Source organism: Bemisia tabaci, chromosome 3 (assembly GCF_918797505.1).
Source record: "Bemisia tabaci chromosome 3, PGI_BMITA_v3".
Lineage (NCBI taxonomy): Eukaryota > Metazoa > Arthropoda > Insecta > Hemiptera > Aleyrodidae > Bemisia > Bemisia tabaci.
This window is the reverse complement of record NC_092795.1, coordinates 51,587,495-51,609,928: the sequence shown is the minus strand read 5'-3', so window position 1 is coordinate 51,609,928 and position 22,434 is coordinate 51,587,495. Positions and strand designations below refer to the sequence as shown.

Genomic DNA, 22,434 nt, shown 5'->3' with positions numbered 1-22,434 from the left:
TTTCTAACTTGGGTATACAAATTACTAGTGTGTACAGAATATTCCATGTGTGTCAGTACTTGTGGATATGTTTAGCTACGGGAGGGTATACCAATAAATCTTTACTTTATTTTTTACTTATTTTTTTTTTTAAAAAAATAGAATTGGTGTAAAAAATAATTCAAAATTTTGAATTAAGTATTCCATATCTAATTTTTATATGGCAGAGAAAGCAACTCTATAGCTGAGGCTGGAGCTGCGCATCCACGCATCATTCTAATCCTCCCTTATTTCCTTATAATTAATGATTTTCATACGGTTCCTTTGTTATCATACCTTATAGAATAAAATCATACTCTATAAAATAAATTCACGAAAGTAACGAGTGACGAATAATGGCTAGGGCACGAAGTGTCTCGCGGAGGTTAGACCGCGAAACCTTTAGGGGGCGAATTCCTGGTTTTCATTATGTACAGTTGCCCCGATTACATAGAGTACATACAATAGGGTCGTAATAGGAATGGGAGCTGGCGCCAGTTTTAAGCATTTTTTGGGCATCGACTTCCATGACTCTAAGCGGTGCCGGGTCACCATTTCGATACAGAGTCGATTGTTTTCGATACACGAGTATCCGGCCATCCGATCTAAACAAAGAGGTTGTGAATTTTTACGTATTATACATCGCCATTAGGGATTGGAAATTTATCGAAAAGGTGACCGAATCTCGGCGCACACCGGGCTCGGAACTCATCGACTAGGATATGACCCCAGCTCACTTCATTATTTTATAGCTCTATATACTCCACGCCCATTTAAAAAGCTATACTATTGCGCTCTATGATAGCTCTTGCGTTCTTGCCAGTGTTTCTGGTAAGATTGCTTACTTTGAAAGAACTAAAATTGAAATTAGTAATTTCAACTAACCTCGTCCATTTGCTTCTCATCGTAGCCAAAAATGATGAACATGAAATTCTTGCAAATGTTTTCGTTTGTCGAGTTGGCGATACACAGTTCTTTCAGAGGTTCATCAATCTCAACCGTCAGTTCTCCATGTTGCATTCCATGGAGGGCAATTTTCCCGATGGTTTTCAGTGCTTTTACATCCTTAAAGAAAAAATAAAATAGGAAATGAAAACTGAGAAATTAATGTACCCAATTCACTATTTTCTTGCTATAGTCACTTTCAAGCAGATAGTGTTTCAGCTGAAAAAATTTAAGGATATCATGTAAGAGAAACCGACTGAAATCTTACGTGTTGTCTCTTAGAATTCTTGATGACCAACAAGGTTCAAACTATTTTTGGGGAAAATGAAATAAATATAGAAAGTTAACGCAAAATCCTACCATTCTTGAAATATTATTTTCAGCGCAGACACTGATCAGAAATATTATTGAAGTGAAATTACGAACCATTATGGGTATCTGATCTTCTGTAAGATAATCAATGTGACCTCGACACGGACTCAGAGTCTGATTCGGACCGCATTAAACAAAAAGGAACCAAGCCACATCAGCCATTGCCAAATTCCATTGGTCAATTCAATGTTTTACATAAAAACGGTTGTGCGTAATTTTGTGCAAATTTCAGTGAATTTTCTATATAGTGCGAAGTAAATTCCTTAAAATTTTCAGAGAAATCCACCAAGACATTCCCTTGTAAAAAATTAAATTTCCCAGTTAAATTTGGCAATAGCCGATGTGGCTTGGTTCCTTCCTGCCAACGCGGTTCATTTGTCCATTGCTATAATGTAAAAGTGTGATTGTGATTAGATTTCAGTTTGCATGGAATGAAAATAACTTTTATAAGTGTCTTTTCCTGTATTAAAAAATATCCGCATATTAAGTAGGCTTTTTCCTCTCCATGTTTTTCTCTTTTTTTTCTTTATTGAATATACATAAAGAGGACTACAAAGTATTAACTCTAAACTCCTCTTCATATAAATATAAATAAAACTAAAAATCCTGGCCCGGCCAGTTGCATGGTTTCAAATTTTCTGGAATATGGAAATTGGCAGTCTACATGCGGAGTCTCTGCATTGGCTCAGTGAAAATGCCATTGCACTTGAAATCACCATGCTTTATTGAAATGCTCGTTTTCGAAAAACCTGTTCTTGTGACTGACCCATTAGAAGTTTTTTTTCTTCTAGACAAGTTTAAAATACCGCAGATTCTGTCAGGCTGGTTTTTAACTATTATCATTATTTGTCTTTCTCGAAACATCGGGCGATTTCTCGTGGTTCAATCCAAACTTGAATGTTACAAGTTTGCACGTTGGCAACATAAGACTGTTAGGTGTACAGTTAGAAACATACTTACAGGTAAATCATCCTCCTTTCCCCTATGATCAATGATGTTTTTCTGCAATTAAAAACAGAGAGATTAAACATTGTGCGTTCCGGTAGGTTTTGAATCATTGCGGGTCGCAAAGCCAAAATACATGCAGTCAGTGTATATTTGAAACTCAAGCTAAAGTACAGTTGATGTGTCTCTCAGTGGCTCTTATTCATAGTTCTACGACGAATTTGGATTCACTCCGAAATATTTTCATCGATAAAATTTGGTTCAAATCGAGAATGAGATGCTAATTAAAATTGAAGGCTCCCACTTTTAAAATGTGCTTAGTTTATAAATAAAGTTTTATTGAGTATCTTAGAGTACAAACTTTCCAATAAGATTTCTTTTGAAACCATCCCATTAGCAGTAACTGACTGAGATTAGTGACGTGACATTATCTTATTTATTTCAATACGTACTCTCTTCAAATGAGAATTAACATTATCCTCGAAAGTTCTTTCATATAAGTGTTATTCCATGAATTAACGCAAAGTTTACTTTTCATTCATGCGACGCAGAAAACACCGTGACTTTCTGAGAGTGGGTGCGAAAGCCTTAATTCTCCTCCCACTCACTGACTCTCGTTTTCGGAGAATCAGGAGCGCCTTTCTTTTTTCAAGTAGGCAATACGGACGACTTCAAACCACGAATATTTGAGGCGTTGGGTGCAGTCAGAGCATTTCTCGGTTGCGGTTTTTCAGAATCGCCAGTGCTGAATTATATTTTAGAGAGGAAACGATCGGTTGAATTTTCTGAAATTTTAAGTTCTCTGCATCGTAAATATAATGATTATTAAGTAAAAGTTATAGCACATTACGTTCATTTATTGTCACCATGATGGATGAAACGTTAGCGGAGATATTGAGACACCGCAACCAAGAAATGCCCTTTCTGCACCCAGCGCTTCATTTGCATTTCAAAATAAGTGATGCAGTTGTCGATAACGCATCGGCTGATATACTCACTTAATACTGGCTCCATAGCTTCGTTTTATTTCTGTTTCCATATGAAATGCAATGCTCTTTTTTGTTATGTGAGGAAAAGTATATGCTTACACAACAAACAGCAAAGGATTTGCGAAGGCGCTAGGTATACACATTTTTTATAGCCTTAATCATCTTGGTTATGATTAGGTAGGCGAGAAGGGCATTATTCGTATTTATGAAAGTTTTGCCACAGAAATTTAAATTTTGAGGACTTCATAAAGCACCAGTGAAAGCTGAAAAGTGAAAACTCTATACGTGGTTTGAAATTAGAAATTACTGAAAATCAACGAATACAAATGCGATAGATTAAGTTATACGTGTTAATTGAATGGCATTACTTGGATAGCATAATGCCGCTTTAGATTATTCAGAATGAATTGAACTCATATTATTTTTCAAATGCGAAATAATATAACACCATCTTTGTTTTGCACAGATTTAAAAATTAGCAATATACATTATCTCGGACAAGGATGAACATGACGTGATACATCTTGGGTACAAACCTCTATTTGCTCGATGAGATCGGAAGGTTTAGCTCCATTCTCCCATGTCCCCGTCTCTCTCTGGAAAAGAGTATCATCGGAGAGTATTAAAGCAACTTAAATTGATTCGGAAGTGAATAAAAATTAAGAATAATAAAAATGTACAATGTACAAATTGTCCTCTCTTTAAAATCTGAACCATCTTGTAACTTTGTTCTTAAAAAACACTTTTTTTCTTTCTCGGCGGCGGAGCACCAATATTCGATGGTGAAACTGCAAAAACGCGTATATCGGTTTGCGGCGTTGCAGACCTCCCGTCATACTGTTTTACAAACATTCGGACGTGCTTAAATCAAACCAACCTACATACATTCTGATATGAGCCCTGAGATCCACAAGAGTGCATGCATGACAGGGCTCATGCCATATTCGACTAGCTCCTCTTGATTAAAATGCGATAACTTCTCAATGGCAAAAAGCTTATGACATTAGTCTGAAGAATTCTGGAGATATACAATAAATGGAGAAAAGATGTTGCCTATTTGATGGATGCCAATGATTAAGGTAATTCAAAGTAATTAAACACGGACATTTTCAGCTATGTAAATACCTGGAGGAAGGGTTCCCAGTAGGTAAAGTAGCGTATTGGGGACTTGCAGTGTTTCATAAAGGCCACTGGAGCGAGGCTGAAGTGGGCGAAGACCTTTTGGTTGTATTCAGGGACGCACGAGGCCATCACGTAGAACGTCGTTGTGCCCATCGAGTGACCCACGTGGAAAAGCTTCGGCCAGCAAGTCACGTCCAACACGTGGTCGATCATTGCCGTCACATCCTTTTTCCCCATATCGTCCCAACTATCCGATAATTTAAGAGAAACATTGAATTTCTAATAATGGCAACTAATACCTAAATCCAAACTAACTCTATAAAAATAATCACGAATCAAGAGTAGATTGAGAAATTTTCTTCAATTTCTCTGCTCGCGATTCTCGTGTCTTTTAATGAGTAACACTCCCCCAAAAAGGAGAAATTTTAAAAACCATTTTTTAGTGCAATTCAACCGCATGAGGACAGTAAATTATGAAGGTGAATGTTTCAGTCTCATGTAGCTGTTTCACAGTCTCATGTAGCATGTTTAAGTGCTATACTAATAAAACAGCACTTGAATATATTTAAATTAATAGATATACAAATATATCTAATAAATATGAGCAAAGTAGAGGTAAAACAAGAAAGAAATGAACTCAAATTAAAGAAAGAGTGTACTAAAATTTAAGTGCTGTACTAATGAAACAGCACTAAATATATCTAAATTAATAGATATATAAATATATTTAATAAGGTTGTTAAGGTAGCTGGTTTTTTAGTAATTTGTAAAATGAAAATGTGTTAAGAGGTCGTGACTAAACCTACTTACCAGAAGTCCCAAAATTCATTGTCCTCGACCGACTTACACACGTGATTTCTCGAGTATCTGTTTCCTCGGAAGTTCCCCATCCATACATCGTACCCTTCATCCGCTAGAATGAAAGCTGTTGAGCACCAAAAAGATAAATTTCAATCGCAATCCCCAACAAACAGCAACATTCTTGTTAGAGGTCTTCAACTTTTTCTAACAGTATGAAAATATTCGAGCAATTCCATTTCAACATCGTACTTATTCATTCCAATGAGCAATGAGTTTCCTCTTTGTTTGAAAGGAAAAATTCATTTAAATATTTACTTCCAGGAATCTTTTTCACTCACCTATACAATAGAAACTTTTATTCAACTAAATGCGAAATGATATGCCATCTTAATAAGGTGACGCAATTAGCCAGATAATATTTCAGATTTCGTGAAGGAATAAGCTTTTTTGTTTACCCCGATGTGAAAAAGTGTATCTCTACTTTCACTTATGTAACATACTAGCTGAGTACCATTATTTTTCGAAAACTTCTGCGATTCTTCTTGCCCTTAGAGCTAAGCATTTTTGTTGCACGAGTAATAGGCTCAGCTAATTTTCTTATCCATAAAAAAAACAAATCTCGATAAACTGTCTCTTCTGGAGAGTTTTCAAAATGATTTACGGATGGCTTTGGCTATTTAGTGCTAAAAATAATCAACAAATCACATTCACTAATTGCTACGACTTTTCTCTTTATAGATATCTGAGATTATCAAGGTTTCTGTAAATCGCATTAGTATATTTCTTCAAAATTGCTCGTGCTCAGTGTTTATAATTTACAATTTCTATGACTAAAGTAAATAATGAATAACTCCATCGCAGAGTTTTAAAATCTCCGACGATTTTTTCCCCTGATTATTATTTACAATATTTTCGTGTGGCTAGCCGTGAATGTTTTTTAGGTGGGTGCCAAAAGTTAACAGAGTGCCTCCAGAAATATCGTTAGTTAGCTTTCTTTGAAAAAAGTAAAATAAATGAGCAGCAATTCGTGACACCGCTATTGGAGGCACGCCATTTTTTCACTTTAACCACCGGTATATTATGAAGTGCCCCAAGGCATATGAAATTAATGGTCGCATTCTACTTACCCAAAGCTTTTCCTGGTCCCGTTAGAACCCAAGTTGCTGAGCTATCCATAAACCCATGCTGCAAGTACACAGGGACGCCTCCTGGGTTAGGGATTCTATGCATCGTTAGAATGTACCCATCAACCGTTGTAATGTAATGGGTTTCAGCCGGGTATCCAAAATAATTTATTATTTCATCCTAGAATAAATTAAAGGGGAAAAATTGAGCAAAAAAGTTTAACGGAGTCTTTACAAAACCGGTCAATCTAAAATATATTTATACATACATAATAGTCGCTTTTACGGCGCTCTCTAGCGCTCTTTGACGTCTAACCGCCACTGTATCTGGTCCTCCCACAACCTTCCAGAGAGTTGGCAATGATATTTATTCAATGCGAAAGTTTCCAACAAAGAGAGATTCTTGCGTCGCTTGAAAGTAACTGTTTCAAGCATGCACGATTTTTTAATTCAAAACAGAAAAAAATAGTGGGGTCGAAAAAAAATTGGTTCGGTTGGAGGTTAGAGAAAGAAGGCTTTTAGAGAACGTAAGAGGAACGTGTGCAATACTTAGCTTGGAATAGAATATATTGACATTAGGACGGCTTCAGTTATTATGAATTGCAGTGTGCTTTGACTTCTTGTAACTATTCAACATGAGATATTTTGCATATCTACCGAATGTCAATTGCTGAGAGTAAAATTCTATGGTGGACCACTAGACATGGTGTAAATTCAAACATTCTTGTGTGCTTTTCGTTTAGTTGAATATTCGAGCTATTTTTGTGTATTGTTCTTATCTTTAACACAAGGTTACTCGTGTCTTTTTCAGCATTCTAATTTATGCTTTCTCTTCATAATTGTACCTTCTTTCCGATTGGCACAACGGAAATAACGCATGAATGTTTAAATTCGGAGCTCACTTCATAAAATTAAATCATTTGTCTGCTTTAAAGAGGGATTATATTCATATACCATTTGTACTACTACCGTGCTAAAGAAAAACACCGTATGAACATCTGAGTGCTGCCAAATTTCCTTTGGGGAAAGATTTATTTTCCAGAAAGGTTATGAATATTTTTCCCTGAAATTTTCACACACTTTAGTTCGAATTACACACAAAATTCTTTCAAAAAGCTGAAGAAATATATTATCAAATTACTCTAAATATTCATAATCTGTCAAATGAAATTTGGTAACGCCTGAAAGCTTATATGGCGTTCCTCCTTAACACGGTAGAATAATACAAGAGTTATATCACAATAATTTTATAAATATCTTAGTTCCACTGGAAGTTGATATGAATAACGAACAAAATTCTCTGAAAAAGCTGAACAAATATATTTACAACTTTCTCTTAATATTCATCATTTGTTAAAGAAAATTTGGCAACGCCTGAGGGCTCATACGGCATTCCTCCTTAGAACGGTATAATTTTACAGAGTCAAATCACTATAATTATAAATATCTTAATTCCACAGGAAGCTGATATGAATAAAGTAGAAAAGAAAAACCATCGGCAGCTATTAAGAAGTTTGCAATATTAGTAAGTGTGTGAAGGAACAAATTGATATTTAGTAACTTACCGTGGATAAGTCCATCAAAGGGTGCGTGATGGGACCGTCATTGTCCTCACATTTTGCGTCGCCCGCAATTGAAGGGGCAACGAGGAGAACAGCTCCCACTAAAAGCAACTGAACAGAGACACGCACGTACTTCACTTGATCGTTCTCCCACATGTTTATTCCGCACCGCTGAAAGTCCGACTCATACAACGGTTCCTTTGAATTTGAAACACTTCCAGCCGTTTTTGTTCGGCGCTTCGATCGAAAAACTGATTTAAAGCTATCAATCTATCCGAGCTTTCCGTAAACAAAATTTCGAGCTTTGATAGGAGTTTTCGCAGATCGGGCTCAGATCCGTAGTTTCCTCTGCACGTGCTCGCCAAACAGATAGAGCTCTGCTTTCGAATGACGCACAGTGGATTGAGTCTATTAGAGAGGTCGGACATGAAATTTTGGACAAAAACTGCGAATTTTTATGTTTATTTCGTCACATTTTAAAGTTCAAAGGGTGCTACTAGAAGACAATTTAACGAGGAAACCAATGGAACCACTATCAGAACCTCGAAGTTTTGTATAAACGGAGTTATAAGCGTTTAAAGTTGGCAAATTTTTTCCGACCTCTCCCATTGACTCGATCCACTGTGTGACGAGTGAAATTAGCGTAATCAAATGTCTTCCTCGATAAAAAATCTGGGCAGGTGAAAGAAAAGCGTGCATTGACCGCACGGTTCATCTCATCGGTTGGCAGATTTTCTTTTCGCTTTCGAAAAATACTGATTATTTCGGAAAAATGAGGTATCATCATAATATCAGTGCGATTACAAGTCGTAATTATTGAGAGATTGATTTCTCACTCGTCCTATGTGTGATTTTTAATTAGAGCGAGGCATCACTCTTTAAGAGTTTGAGCGCCGTGAGAGTGCGTTTTGAATCAGATTGCGATTTTATTATCCGATTGAAGTACCGGAAAAGGCACTTTTCGGTTGCGGTGACTCAAAATCTCCGCTAATGCTTCATCTATCATGATCAGAGCAAGTGTACGAAATTAGCTTAAACGTTTACCGAATATTCTTCATAGATAATTTTACAATGCTCTTGCCGTTCCACAAAATGCACTCAGAAGTTTCCTCTCTAATGTATGAATTAATTGTGGGGATCCTGAAAACTCACAACCGAAAACTGTCTTTTTTGCTCTCAATGCTTTTTTCGCCAATTATGTCTGGATGTATGGAAGTAAACGATGTTTGAAGAAGTATCAGAATTGACTTTGGATGTAAAAGTGGTACTGAAGAGATGGGAAGGTTAGAGACGCTAATGGGGGGTTTCCTGCGATTACTTTCACAGAATATGAGACAAATTTGTGATTTCAGTAAAGACTACGATTTTCAGGATCAAAAAAATTGTTGAAAAACTGTACCAGTGTCAGATAAAATAAGGACTCTTTCTGGTGATCTTTTTCACAGAATAGGGAGCGTACCTAATTTTCAGAGGTGCACCGAGAAAAAAAATGTTCGGTTCATATGACCGAACTTTCTTTTCAGTGTGCACTTGGTTGAAATTCGACTGTAAACTGTTCACCATGGAAGCGTTTCTGGTAATTTTTAACTCCACAAATGCTGCGCACCTCACAATCAGCTGAGTTTAAAAGAGGGTGGATGATTACTTTAAGTTGAGAGTACTTTGAATCAATCAGGTCAGATAATAAAATTTACTTTAAATCGGTAAAGAGCAGAGTAGCAGTATGCAAAAGGTTCTACAGTAGGGTTTCAGAAGGTCACTGTATGCCCTGAATTTGGCTTTTTAAAACTGTTTATTTTAAAGAGTTACAATTTGACTCATGGATTTATTATCAATAGTCGTTCACTGGTCGGTTAGAATTCGAATCTAAGTAGTATCCTTTATCCGAAAGTATCAATTTATTTTTGAAAATAGGACTTAGCGGGTTTCAGTTCCCTTCCAGAAAAACAAAAAAAAACTCTAGAATTTGAAAACGGGACACAATTGGTTTATTAAAACACATGACTAGAAAAAAATTGTCAAATTTTACATATCACACGCACATACACTTTAAAAAAAGTATTGTTCATTTTTCGAGAACAGTTACTGCTTGCAGGAAGCAGGAACATTTGAGTAACGTAATTTCGTTTCACACGTTTTCCTATGCGATTTTTTAAATGACAGATGAATGTGATGTCTGAAAATGAAGCTTCCACTCGAAAATTTTGAATCGTCGTAAAACAAGTTCACAATTAATTTTTTCACACCTGCGTCTTTACATTGCATTGTGATGCAGGATCACTGACGAACCTTTTATTCGTACTTTTGAGATCGGTCCTATGATAAGTGATAATGATCATAATTATTTCCGCAAGTTTGTCACATAAACAAACAAATCAAGCAAAAAGAATAGAGACGGCGCGACGCTTAGTTTATTCGGAAGAAGTAATGCTATACTTTCCTGCTGGATAAAAATATTCAAGATTTGGTTGGCACCTGAATTCACTGTCAAAAGCAGGTTTCTAGAAATTATTTATTTTCAATTCGGTGGCAATACTGGCACTTACATACTGTTGGTGAGAGTTTGATGATGCAGTTTTTTCACTATGATACTTTTGATTTACTGTTGTTAGCTTTATTAAACTCCACAAAAAATAAAGATGTTTGCGATCTTCAGGTGGACGTATTTCTATCAAACGGACCTAAGCGCCATAAGATGAGGAAGATAGAGGGGGGCTTGGATTGGCGGCGGAATCGGGCGTCCGGCTTATTCCGTCTTATACTCGCGATGCGTTTCCATGGCGCTTAGGTACGTTTGACAGAACGCGAGAACGCGCTATCCGGGATTCTAAATTCCTCAAAAGGAACTCAAATTGGCGCTAAGTTCCGTTTGGCAGAAAGACGTCCAGGTGTAAGTATAATGAGTGAAAAGAAGGTTGCTGCGGTGAACAAAGTATCAAGCCTCACACCCAAACATTAATCCTAATCGTATCATGAGGAAATTTTGAATTTTGATGAGAAAATGGAGAATTTCAATCATTTTGGAATCAACGATACCTTTTGCCTTTCATATAAACTTAGAGAGCAATATGATTTTGTTTATAACAAACAGATCTGATAATGAGCTCAATTGGACGTATTTCTATCAAACGGGACTATGTGCATTAAGACATGAGCCCTGAGACCCATAAGAATACATGCGTAACAGGGCTCACGTCATAACGCACATAGTTCCGTTTGATAGAAATACGTCCAATTCATCCTTGAAGAGAATATTTGGAGCCTGGTTCAGAGTTCTAGAAGTTACCGCTTCCACTTTTTGTGGCACTCATTCTTTTCTCTCTTTTTTGCTGTTTTTCCAGGTTTGCTTACACCTTTTCCTTCAGATCGGGCACGCGCGGACCGGCGTCATTAGTTCCTAGCGGAGGAACGGATACTTTACTTTTACTATGCAGCTCGTTTATGAGCCGTACTTTTTCCAGAACTTTGGGATTTAAGGCAGTTTTTGCTTCGTTGCTCATGAAGAAGTCGCCATGGTTGAAATGTGGCTCTTCCACTAGCGTTAAATCTGTAGGGCCTGATACAGCCTCTTTCAACAACATTATATCCTGAAACAATAAAAGGGGTCATTAAAAATTTGAAATAATAATAAATGTAAAGATAGAAGATCTCATCATAAAGTCTATCTCGCAATTTCAGAGGGTTAAGCAAAATTCTTAGAATCGATTATAGATCAAATTTTGAGGAAGGGTCAATGCCGAAAAAGTGCGCATTCCGGCTTCTTTCTCTAATATACGCTGCACAATTAATTGCAAAAGCATTCGCAAATAATTCGACGTCCAAGTAGCTCAAATTACATATTCAACGGGAAAATGGTCACTTCATTTACCTTCACTTCATTGAGTGTTGACGCATAAAAAACGCCTTCAACCAAAAAATATACTTCCTAGCATTGTCTTGGAGGTCGAATAGTTGCATTCATTCAAAACCCAATCGACGGAGTAGCAGCGTATATTAGTGAGTAATGCGATTGCTTCATTTGCCAGATGAAGGTGTCGTTGCTTAAAAAATGCCTTCAAAGAGAAACGATACTCCCCAGCGTGGCCTTAGAGGCCGAATAGTTGCATCCTTTTAAAACCCAACCAACAGTAAAGCAGCATATATTAGCGAGTATTGCGATTACTTTATTTGTCAGATGAGGTGTGTTGACGCATGAAAAACGCCTTCAAGGAGAAAAAATACTTCCTAGCGTTGCTTCAGAGGCCGAATAGTTGCATCCTTTTAAAATCCAATCAACGGAGTAGTAGCGAAGATCAGAGAGTAATGCGGTTGCTTCATTTGCTGGATGGAGGTATCGACGCTTAAAAAACGCCTTCGATTAGGAAAGATACTTCCAAGCGTGGTCCTAGACGCCGAGTAGTTGCATCCTTTCAAAACTCAATCAACAGTGTAGCAAAGTATATTAGCGAGTAATGCCGTAATGCGGTTGCTTCATTTGCTAGATTGTGGTGTCGGCGCCTTAAAAACGCCTTCAATTAGAAATGATACTTCCGAGCGTGGCCTTAGAGGCGGAATAGTTGTATCATTTTAAAACCCAACCAACAGCGTTGCAGCGTATATTCGCAAGTAGTGTAAGGAGCGCTCAGCTTTGGCCCGTGCTATTTTCTCACTTCTGATTCACTCTCAAGTTCGTTTCGCAGAAGATCAAAACTTTTCATTGAAAGATCAAGAGGAAAATCATCACGAAGGTGCAACGTATATTTCAGTCTTCAAATTTGGCAGAGTGCTACAATTTTTGTTCCCTGACGCCACGTGCCATGGCTAAAGGAGCAGATACGTTTTTTATAAGCAAATGGACCAAAATCTCAGTTTTACGCTCGTTTCTTTTACAATTTCAGAGGAAAAAGAATCAGCCGTGGCAGATTTTGTAGTTACGCAATCTACAGTAGCATGCAGAATTGAATTCTTCTTGCAGGAGGCCCATGAGTATCTCAATATTTCATTCAGAAGCATCGGACAACGAATATTGTTAAATATTAATTTTTCGCTCAAAAAATAATGGTATAGCTTTATTATTAATAATTTTTAAACCATAGCCCTATCCGGTAAAAACTGATTGAAACGAGGCTGGTTCGTGGGAATGAGATTTGACTCACCGGCAAATGATGGTTTTAAGGAATTATCCGTTTAATTTGTGACACAGATGGGAAGTAGTTTCGGGTAGAACTTAACCGAAAATTGAAGGAGAAAGTACATACCTGCTCTGGGCATACTATATCAGTTGCACCATAAAATATGTGGACGGGAGCGCTTGTTTTTGACACATCGTAATGCGGCGGCCTTGGTTGTCCGTAGTGCTCCAAATTTAACTGCTCATCGCCGTAATCGAATCTTTGAAATTGACCTCCTGCATCAGAACCACAATGAAGTTAGTACTCATAGATAATTAAGTGAGATTTAAGAGTGACGGTGCTTATGACGGGATTTTTCGGTCCTGACGTCGCGCTTTCGTCTAAATGTTAAAGAAATCCAAAAAAAAGGCCCAGCGTGGCAAATGTTAGTGATTGTTTTCATTCCTGTGTAAGATTCTGGCTAGGTTTTAAAGTTATGTAACAAGATACAAGGAGTATTGGGTGCCCAAAGTTTCGTGTCTATAAAAGTGGCTTAAAATAGATTTTAATTCAAATGCTGCGATAGAAATATATGTATGCGCAGTTGCTCTTAGAAACTTCAATTTTTTATTTCGCCTCGTGATGTGCTGGGTTACATTTTAAAAACGGTAAGAAACCTGGAATTTTACGGAAAACAAATAGAAGAATATTCGTCGGTAATGTACTAAATTTGTGCTATATTTGGGTGCAACTGCACGGAAAATTATATACCTAACATGGATAGCCCAATAGATTGGATTATCATCAGACGAGACAACCTTTTTATTGAAGACTTCTATTCGATTACAAAATGGTTCCTTGTGTTTTTGTATAAAAATTTGCTTACGTAATTTCCCATTTTTTTAATGACGAATCAGCTCTCTGTACATGTTTACCGCTAAGACATTGAACGGTCACTACGACTGCATAATCAGTACTTTTTAATTAGAAGGAGAACACATTTTTGTACTTAGTATTCGCGATTGTGTAAACTCTTTGTAAGATTATTGAATGACGCTTCTTTTCCTAGGGTTCGTGAATCGTGAACCCCAATAGGTAAGCCGTAGAATAAAGTGAAAAAAATCCGGACAAAACTTACCTGATTCATGAAGTTGTAAGTAGTGCCTAGCTGTTTTGAGAGAAGAGCCAGTCAAACCGTTGTGAAGAATAACCTCGTACACGCTCTGAAAAAGCGGCATTTAAATTAACCTCGCATCAACCGTGATTTAACCCAGATTGGAATATTCATAAGAGCAGTTAAACTTGATCCCGGTGTGAGTGAATTACGGGAATAATCTACGTTGATCGCATTTGAAATATGTTAATAAATTCGTCATCTGCGAGTAACTAACTTCCTTTTTAACACACATTCGCACACGCACCGGAAAATAAAGGGGGTAGAGGGAGGAGAGAAGCGTGCATGAAAATGTGGCCGTTGAATTTTATAAAAAATGTTTCAACAGTTTGATTCTCCGTCGTAAATAAAGTATCGTCCCAACTCTTTAACAGAAGCTCTGAGCTTCCTCTTATATTAGTCGTCTAAGGCTACGTTACCTTCGAATTACCAAAATTTACGAAATTGCACTTAAAATCAGCATCCTTTTGAATGATTGGTAATAAGCAAACTAAATTCTATACACCCAATATTTCTCTCTACTATGAAGTTAGTTAAAGCATACTTCTATAAAACTTTGCAGTCGGAGTAAAAATAATTTTTTTTTTTTTTTGTTTGCAGTTATTGGCTTTAACATAATGATGAGAAAAATCACGACAAAAAAATTCATCCCGTGCCATGTAATTCGTGCAAGATATTTGTGGATTATTGAGGCTTTTTTTTAAAAAAAATGCACCTACGGCAACTCACCTCATTTTGATTTGAATAAGAGTGTCCAAGAATGTTGTTCGTGAGATGTTTACAAAACTTTCGGGTCAGAAAATTGAAGTTACAGAACGAAAAGAAGAAGTGAGGCATCATTCCGTGTACAAAGGATCCCTGAATATCGTTGAGGTACTGGAAAACCAAATGAAGTACATAAGTAAGTAAAAATATGGGTATATGTTTACATCCGTTGAAATCTACGTCTTCAGTGATCTCTGATTGAGAAAGAGGAAACGCTACAAGTAAGTTTCTCTTTCAGGTCAATGTCTCTGCCAATCGCCGGAAGCTGCTAAATAAGAGGCACGCACCAACGCAACGCTGCCGTGCTAAGGAAGAACGCCGTATGAACATTCGAGGGGTGCCAAATTTCCCTCCATAAAATGTTCATTTCTAAGGAAAGTTATAAATATTTTTTCTTTAAATTTTCAAAATCTTAAGGTTAAATTGTGAACTAAATTATCTGAAAAATTGAGAGGAAAATATTGATAAATTTACCAGAAAATTCGCGTTTTATAAAAGGAAATATGGCAACGCCTGAAGGTTCATACGGCGTTTTTCCTTAGCATGGCAGAACGCTTCTCTAGTGCCACGGCCATGGACGACTGTTGGCTGTGTTTGCACAGAGGAAGATTTTTTTGTCCGCGCTGTGCGGTGCCATTGAACGGAGAATGTGTATCATTACCTCAGAGCATAGACTCGGAATGAAATGAGCTCTCTCTTACATAATTTTCCGTCCTCCTCTCCTCTCACCTTAATTTTTCCCCCTCAGCGTAACATCATTAAACTCTCTTTAAGGGCTCCCTCACTACAAACGCCCAGTTTTTCTCGGAATTTTCTTCGCTCATTCAAACATATCCACAGAAAATTTCGACGCAATATTTGAGTCGCTGGGTTTCTCTTTAAAATAAAACGTAATCTGATATTTTGAAACATTGCACGGAGAAAAAAACTTCGTGCGTGGGACCTGAAGTTGAGGTCATATGGATCTCTGAATTTTTCGGATCACGTATCTAAAAACTTGAGGTCGAGCTGCCGAAGTTCGGGTCACACATCTGAAATACTCCGGTACATACCGAAGTGCCTCGATGCCTGACCCAAACTTCAGCAGCTCGACCTCAAGTTTTCGGATGCGTGATCAGAAAACTTCAAAGATCCATATGATCTCAACTTCGGGTCCCATGCACGAAGTTTTTTTCTCCGTGTGCAAAGGAGATACGCATTTTTGGATTTATTATCGCGTCATTTATTTCCACGTAAAATGTCCGTGACGAAGAAAATGCCTTAGAGGAACGATTATGCAAACGACCCTGAGTCTCTATGCCCGGGAAAAAGGCTAAAAATTGTTCTGATCGTACCTTATTGAGGAAGACGAAGGAGTCATGAAGTTTCCAGAAGGCCGTCTCCGAGTGTTTCATGAAAACGGCCGGAGCCAGGGCGATATGTGCCTCGACTTTGGAGTTGTACTCGGGCCGCATCGATGTCATGATGAAGAAGGACGCCGATCCCATGGAATAACCCATGTGCACCAGGGTCTGGTGCCCCGTAGCAGCCAGAATGTAATCGATGAACGCCGGCTGATCGAAGCGACCCATCTCGTCGAACCTGCCAACACGGTTTTTTTTCGTCAGACCTACTTTGCATATCTCAATAGAAACGTGAAAGTCTCGTTGTTTACAAACATGCTGTGAGCAAGGCGGATCATGGGGGAAAATTGGTGCGTGGGACCCGAAGTTCGCAGGTCAATTGGATCTCTGAAGTTTTTGGATTGTGTGTCCGAAAATTTAAGGCCCAGCTGCCGAGGTTTGGGTCACGCATCTAAAGCACTGCGGTACTTTAGGCGACTCCGTAGAAGTTTCAAACAAAGTACAGAGGTGCTACAGCAGACTTGTGACCCGAACTTCGGCAGCTGGACCTATACATTTTTCGGACGCACGATTTGAAAACTGCAGAGATCCATTTAACTAGAATCTCGGGTCCCAAGGACGAAGTATTTCTGCGTGAAGTCCTCTTAATATTCACCAGGACACCAATATGCGAAATGTGATTGGTATAGGTTGATACACTTTTTCGATTCCTACATTAAAGTGCGTGCTGGAATTCGCATCGATTCCATCCGTTTAAAACGAAATATGTATGAAAAATTTTACCATGGCTATTCACAGAGAGAAAAATCAACAATAGATTTTGGTTAGTATGGAAAGTAAAACACAAAATAACCCTAGCCTCCGTTGACAATTGCAAGAGAAAATGTCAGCTAATTTTCTTGAAGAAATTCGATAGAAAACGGGTGGTGAATAGAAACACCACAATCGGAGGAATGCATTCTCCAGTCCCTCCATTGTTTTTTGCTCTAAATCACCGCAAAGAATAGCAAAATCGACACAAAATTTGTGTTGATTTGTGTTTCAATTCACATATTAACCAGGAGTAATACAAGAACACCAATATTTTTATCAGTATCCCGGATGTGTTTACGGCACTTGCGGAAGGAAAATTTTCGAAGTTATTATCCAAAATGCTACATCGTGCAAAAACGGCTCGCAACAGGGGAGCTGTTTTCCTTGTAGATGAAAAAATATCCCTGCTAAAAATTTTTCATGGAATTCCATGGTATTCCGTGCTGTTTCTCATGGAATCCCATGGTGAAGACACGGAACTCCATGGAGACTCCATGAAGACTCCATGGAGGAGGCACGGAACTCCATGGTGACTCCTTGGGTTTCCGTGGAGACTGCATGGGATTCCATGGTGGCAGCAGGAGATTCCGTGGTGGCTACATGGAATTTCAAGGGAGCGTAACGGAATAGCAGAGAACATGCATTGGAACACCGCGAAACACTAGAGACCACCACAAGAATAAACATGGTAATCTGTAAGCCTTTGATCATTAACAATCAGCAACTATTTGCTGTTTCGTTACATCATAGAATTAAGTGAATTACTCACCGAAGTTCACAAGTGAGGGCCACTAAAATGTTTCATGTCATCAGTTATCACAGAATAAGTCTTCATTAGTGCACTGAAATTTCTACAACCATGGCATTCCCAAGACAATGCCCACTATTTAACGATAATTTAATAATTGTACCAGTAGGTATCAATCACTTTCTGTACGTAGAATGTTTTCATTTAAAATATGATTAATTCAGAGATTTGCTATGGTTGACAGAGATGTAATAATAATTTGCTGCTTATACTCTGTTTAAGACAACTGAAATAACCGCAATAGTTTGTCAAAAAACAGAAAACACGCAGCTTCTTCGAACCTGTAGGTACAGCTTTAAAGTCTGTCAATTAGAGACCAAACTCTGTGTTTTGCAAGATTAGTTTAGACACTAACTATTCAATAGGATCGCCTTTACTGAAGCTCAACCGTCATACTTCCAAATCTCCTGTGTGAAACCAACATTGAATTGTAGAAAGAACCGAATAGCGGTAATAGCAAAACCAATGAGAATTGAGTTGTATCTATCAGAATTTTTTCATTCTATTTCTACGCATGGCCAAAATAAAAATTTGCAGATCGATTACCAAGAGTCCATCGCGATACACTGCTGGCTTACTTTCAGGTTAATCAAAATTCACCAACTTCGAGGTAACATTACTTTCGCAACGAAGAAGACTCGAATGCGAGCTGATACTAATTAAATCACATAAAAAAATTAAAATTTGCATTACTGGCAGTGATAACCAACAACTCATCTTGTGTTTACACAACAGTGATTCAGTTCAAAACCAAAACCTGCGTTGCAATCCTGCCGGCCTGCCCTGTTTCATGTTGAAATTGTATAAAAATAAAAATAAAAGCAAGAATAGAACGCAAATGTTAAAGCGTGTGAAGTATGAAACATTATCGGCGTTACGCATTTCAGTAATAAATAAGCGAATGAGTTTTTATAGATCATGCAGATTTAAATAAAAAATCCTCAATTCAATTCGGCAAGTCAGGAGATGCGCCGCCCGCCCTGCCCTGTCGGTATTTTGAGGTTAGGTTATCAACGAGGCATGAATCGTTAGGCTCAATGAAGCTCTCGCAAACCATACAGTAATTCTCAGAAATTTATATTTTCTTGACTCCCTGCTTTCGCTACATCACGCCAAATCCGAGTTGAATGCAAGGGCCTTGAACTGAATCTAGGTAAGTCATGAATAACAATGATTAGCAATTCCTATTACTGAATGTAGGCATAGGCACCAATAGTGATCCATCAGCCACTGATCTGTAACCTCTCCATAGAATCATAGCATTACATTTATTTCTGTATCTTGATAAACTATTCTAACATTCTTTGTTGAATAGTAGATTCGTATGTGCTCATCATTTTCTCTATCTTCTCCTTGGTCACTCCTCCGAGTCTGCACCCCAAACATGAACCGTGATCGAATATTGGTTACAGTCTCCCTTATCGTGTTTTTCAGCACACGGTTATCATTCTAACTGCATTCCATTCCTAGCTGCTCATCAGCTCATGTCATCGTCCTCCTCAGGGATAATATCAGATATCTGTCAGATCATATGAGATCGCCATTTCCTATCGTTTGCCGAAACCCATATAGACTGTGAATAAAATTCACAGGTGAGAACTACTTAGGACTGAAAAAGAAACCTTAAATACAGGCCCTTCTAGATTTTTTTGCTGTGTGATGGAAACTAAAGCCCACCTCAGACAGTCTAGCTTTCCTCCACTTATACCGAGTGAAAAGTTGGATCGTTTGATACGGACATGAGAACATAGAGCTCGCTCATCGTATGTTGAAACAAATGTTTCTCTCCGATTAGCTCTGAATTCGCACCACTCAACAGGTAAATTCATGTAGTCAGGTGGCACCACTGGTGAATGGTGACTTAAACAATACTTTTGATGTTTGTCTCAACGTATGATGCGTGAGCTCTAACATTGGTTTGAGAAGTTGAACGGAAACCTTGGTGTGACCTGACTTTCAAATTTTTTGTTCAACCTCTCAAATGATCGTTGTGTTCTCGTGTTGTATTACACGATCCAACTTTTCATTTGACATGAGTGAAGGAAAAGTGACGTCTGAATTGAGCCTTAGCTATTACTTGGTATTTTTATTCAGAAATGTAAGTAGTGTGAGAGATATATCTGAAGTTACAGATAAGGCCTTAAACTTTTAACTCTAGAGGGCTAAAACATCACATCCTTATCAACAATGTTTCAGTGAATTATCAGATGTCCAATAATTTTTACTTCCTATTTTTATGGCTACCAATGTAATAATTGCTTTTTACACACAATTTTACCAATGCTTTTTCACAAGTATTTGTCCTATTACTAAAAATTATTTGGCTATCCTCAGAACTTATTTAACTTCTCAAGAAATGTTGGTTGGCTTCACCTTGAGATTGTTTTAATTTAGTGCTGATCTTTGGTTGTACTCATGGTTTTGATGCGCTGTACATTATTCATTTTTCAGAGCTTTCATAAAAAACACACCAAGACATCTACCTGCCTTGTTCAGCTGCAGCAATCGCCATTTGTTTCCTATCATCTGGCAGTTCCTTTGATCTTATCGAACAGCCATTCGCAGGGAATTAGTGGCAACCTTTAAACCATCTAGATGCAATTAAGCTTCCCAGACAGAAACCAAAATCTACAGTTCATATTTCACTCTCTTGGCCTCTAATTTGGATAGTGTTGTGATAATTTTTGGTGCTGTTTTCCGTGCTTATTGTGAAAAATTTGAATATGTTTTCACATTGTCAACTGAATGAAATCTTATTTGAAAAGTTGAGCGTACAGTATGTGACGCGAAGGTACAGTGCGGTAGTTTCTCAATTGTTAAAAGAATTATTACATCTCTGTCAAGTATAGTTGGTACTATGTGTCTTCAAGTTGGTGAGTATCATTTTCATTTATTTTGATTACAAGGAAAACTTGTAAATTATCTAATTAAATACTAAAAAAACCAGCAACATTGAGTAGAACAGTTCTATGATGACTTAAAGAAACAACACCATGGTAACTTGATGGTGGAAACCTGCATGAGACACAGTGAGTGCTGTGGCAGGTTTCCACGGTGAGAATTTGCCGTGGAGAAATTTTCCATGGAGAAATTTTCCATGGTGACATTTTCCGTGGTGCTTTCCGTGGAGAAATTTTCCATGGAAAAATTTTCCGTGCCCAATTTTACGTGGAGAAATTTTCCATGGAAAACCAGCACGGAATTCCATGAAAAATTTTTAGCAGGGAGAGAACAGTTACTTCAGTATATGGGAAAGGATTTCTCTTGCAAGCATTTTCGAATTTTGGCACAATCTACACGTGTGCTAAGCCGAAACTCCAACGTGTTTTTCATGAAGATGAACCGTATGAATTCTACCGGTCTTTTTCTTTCAAATTTAGAGGTCGGCCAACGGTAACTACCTGCGCCCTTTTTTTCTCTTCGCGAAATGGTACTAGCCTTTGCTTGAGCCTTACTCACGCAGAATATTCTTCAGGAAAAGTATTTGCGTTCACCTTTGAATAAATATAACAATATTTTTTGCGTGAAGACAGTACGCGCAAAAACATGCTGCGAAGATACGCATTCAATCTCATCAGATAGAAAAAAACACTCCTCTTATTATTGAGATTAGTTCCATTTTCTGCTCCTCAAACAGGTGTCCCACACTTTGCGAGTAGGCAAAAATTAGTTTGAAAATGTGGGAAACAACGATCAACGCCAACCGGTTTGGACACGCCTTCGATATGTCCCTGGTACGCTCAGCGAGACGCTTTTTGAGATTATAGCAGGGAATCGGAAAACTGGACTAGACTTAGGATCTTGCGAACAATTTTACTTTGTGCAGACGTTTTCAAAATCAAAAGATTATTTTTTCATTTTAAAGAGGGTTCTCAGGTTTTAGAGTAACTCGCATCTGACTATATCATCTCTTACCGCATGAGAGGAATCCGGTCAAGCAACTTTTTCTAAGTTAGAAAAAGGGTTAAAGACTGGGTTTTGATTATCTAAGACTGCATGTGCGTCCTCTTCAGTAAGAATGACTACTTTTAATGATCGCGTGAGATGGTTTCCCAGGCGTGAGTTGCAGTATACACTTTTACGGTATGCGTTTCAGATCCAAAATGTTCGAAAATGTACAGTAAAAGCTCGTTAAGACGAAATACGGTTAAGACGAACATCCGCTTAAGACAAAATTTTTTTCGGTCCCTTGACACTTCCATTAAAGTCAATGGTAAAAAAATACGGATAAGACGAAATTTCGAAATTTTAACCCGTAACCAAAGCCGAAGAAAAGACGAAGACAAATTTCCGATTTTTTCCCCTGAAATTGGGTAAAAATGACAAAAAAGAACCAATTTTTAGGGGAAATAGACTTAGTTTTACGTGCCTTGACATAAAAAGAGTAGGTTGAGAGTAGATCGTGGGTATCCTCTGTTTTGCTGGATGACTGAGATGCAATCTACAGTTCACGATAAACCGATTTGCGTATTTTAAAAAATTTCAACATTTGGACTTCGTATTGTATAAAATTTAAAAATTTAAAACTGATAGATAATAATCTTTCAAAAAGTTATTCACTCA

The 22,434-nt window shown here is 37.7% G+C and overlaps 1 protein-coding gene across 1 annotated transcript in view; it reads right to left on the bottom strand.

Moving 5' to 3' along the window:
* The window catches only part of LOC109036328 (uncharacterized), a 39,460-nt gene that overhangs the window by 4,585 nt on the left and 12,441 nt on the right, over nucleotides 1–22,434 (bottom strand). Inside the window, exons 5-17 of the mRNA XM_072297608.1 lie at nucleotides 16,242–16,488; nucleotides 14,872–15,018; nucleotides 14,107–14,191; nucleotides 13,116–13,264; nucleotides 11,230–11,465; nucleotides 10,125–10,194; nucleotides 7,882–8,148; nucleotides 6,320–6,497; nucleotides 5,202–5,316; nucleotides 4,395–4,638; nucleotides 3,806–3,865; nucleotides 2,296–2,337; nucleotides 904–1,083 (exon numbers count right to left, since the gene is read on the bottom strand). Coding sequence (XP_072153709.1) covers nucleotides 904–1,083; nucleotides 2,296–2,337; nucleotides 3,806–3,865; nucleotides 4,395–4,638; nucleotides 5,202–5,316; nucleotides 6,320–6,497; nucleotides 7,882–8,148; nucleotides 10,125–10,194; nucleotides 11,230–11,465; nucleotides 13,116–13,264; nucleotides 14,107–14,191; nucleotides 14,872–15,018; nucleotides 16,242–16,488 — 2,020 coding nt within the window. The remainder of the gene's footprint in view (nucleotides 1–903; nucleotides 1,084–2,295; nucleotides 2,338–3,805; nucleotides 3,866–4,394; nucleotides 4,639–5,201; nucleotides 5,317–6,319; nucleotides 6,498–7,881; nucleotides 8,149–10,124; nucleotides 10,195–11,229; nucleotides 11,466–13,115; nucleotides 13,265–14,106; nucleotides 14,192–14,871; nucleotides 15,019–16,241; nucleotides 16,489–22,434) is intronic.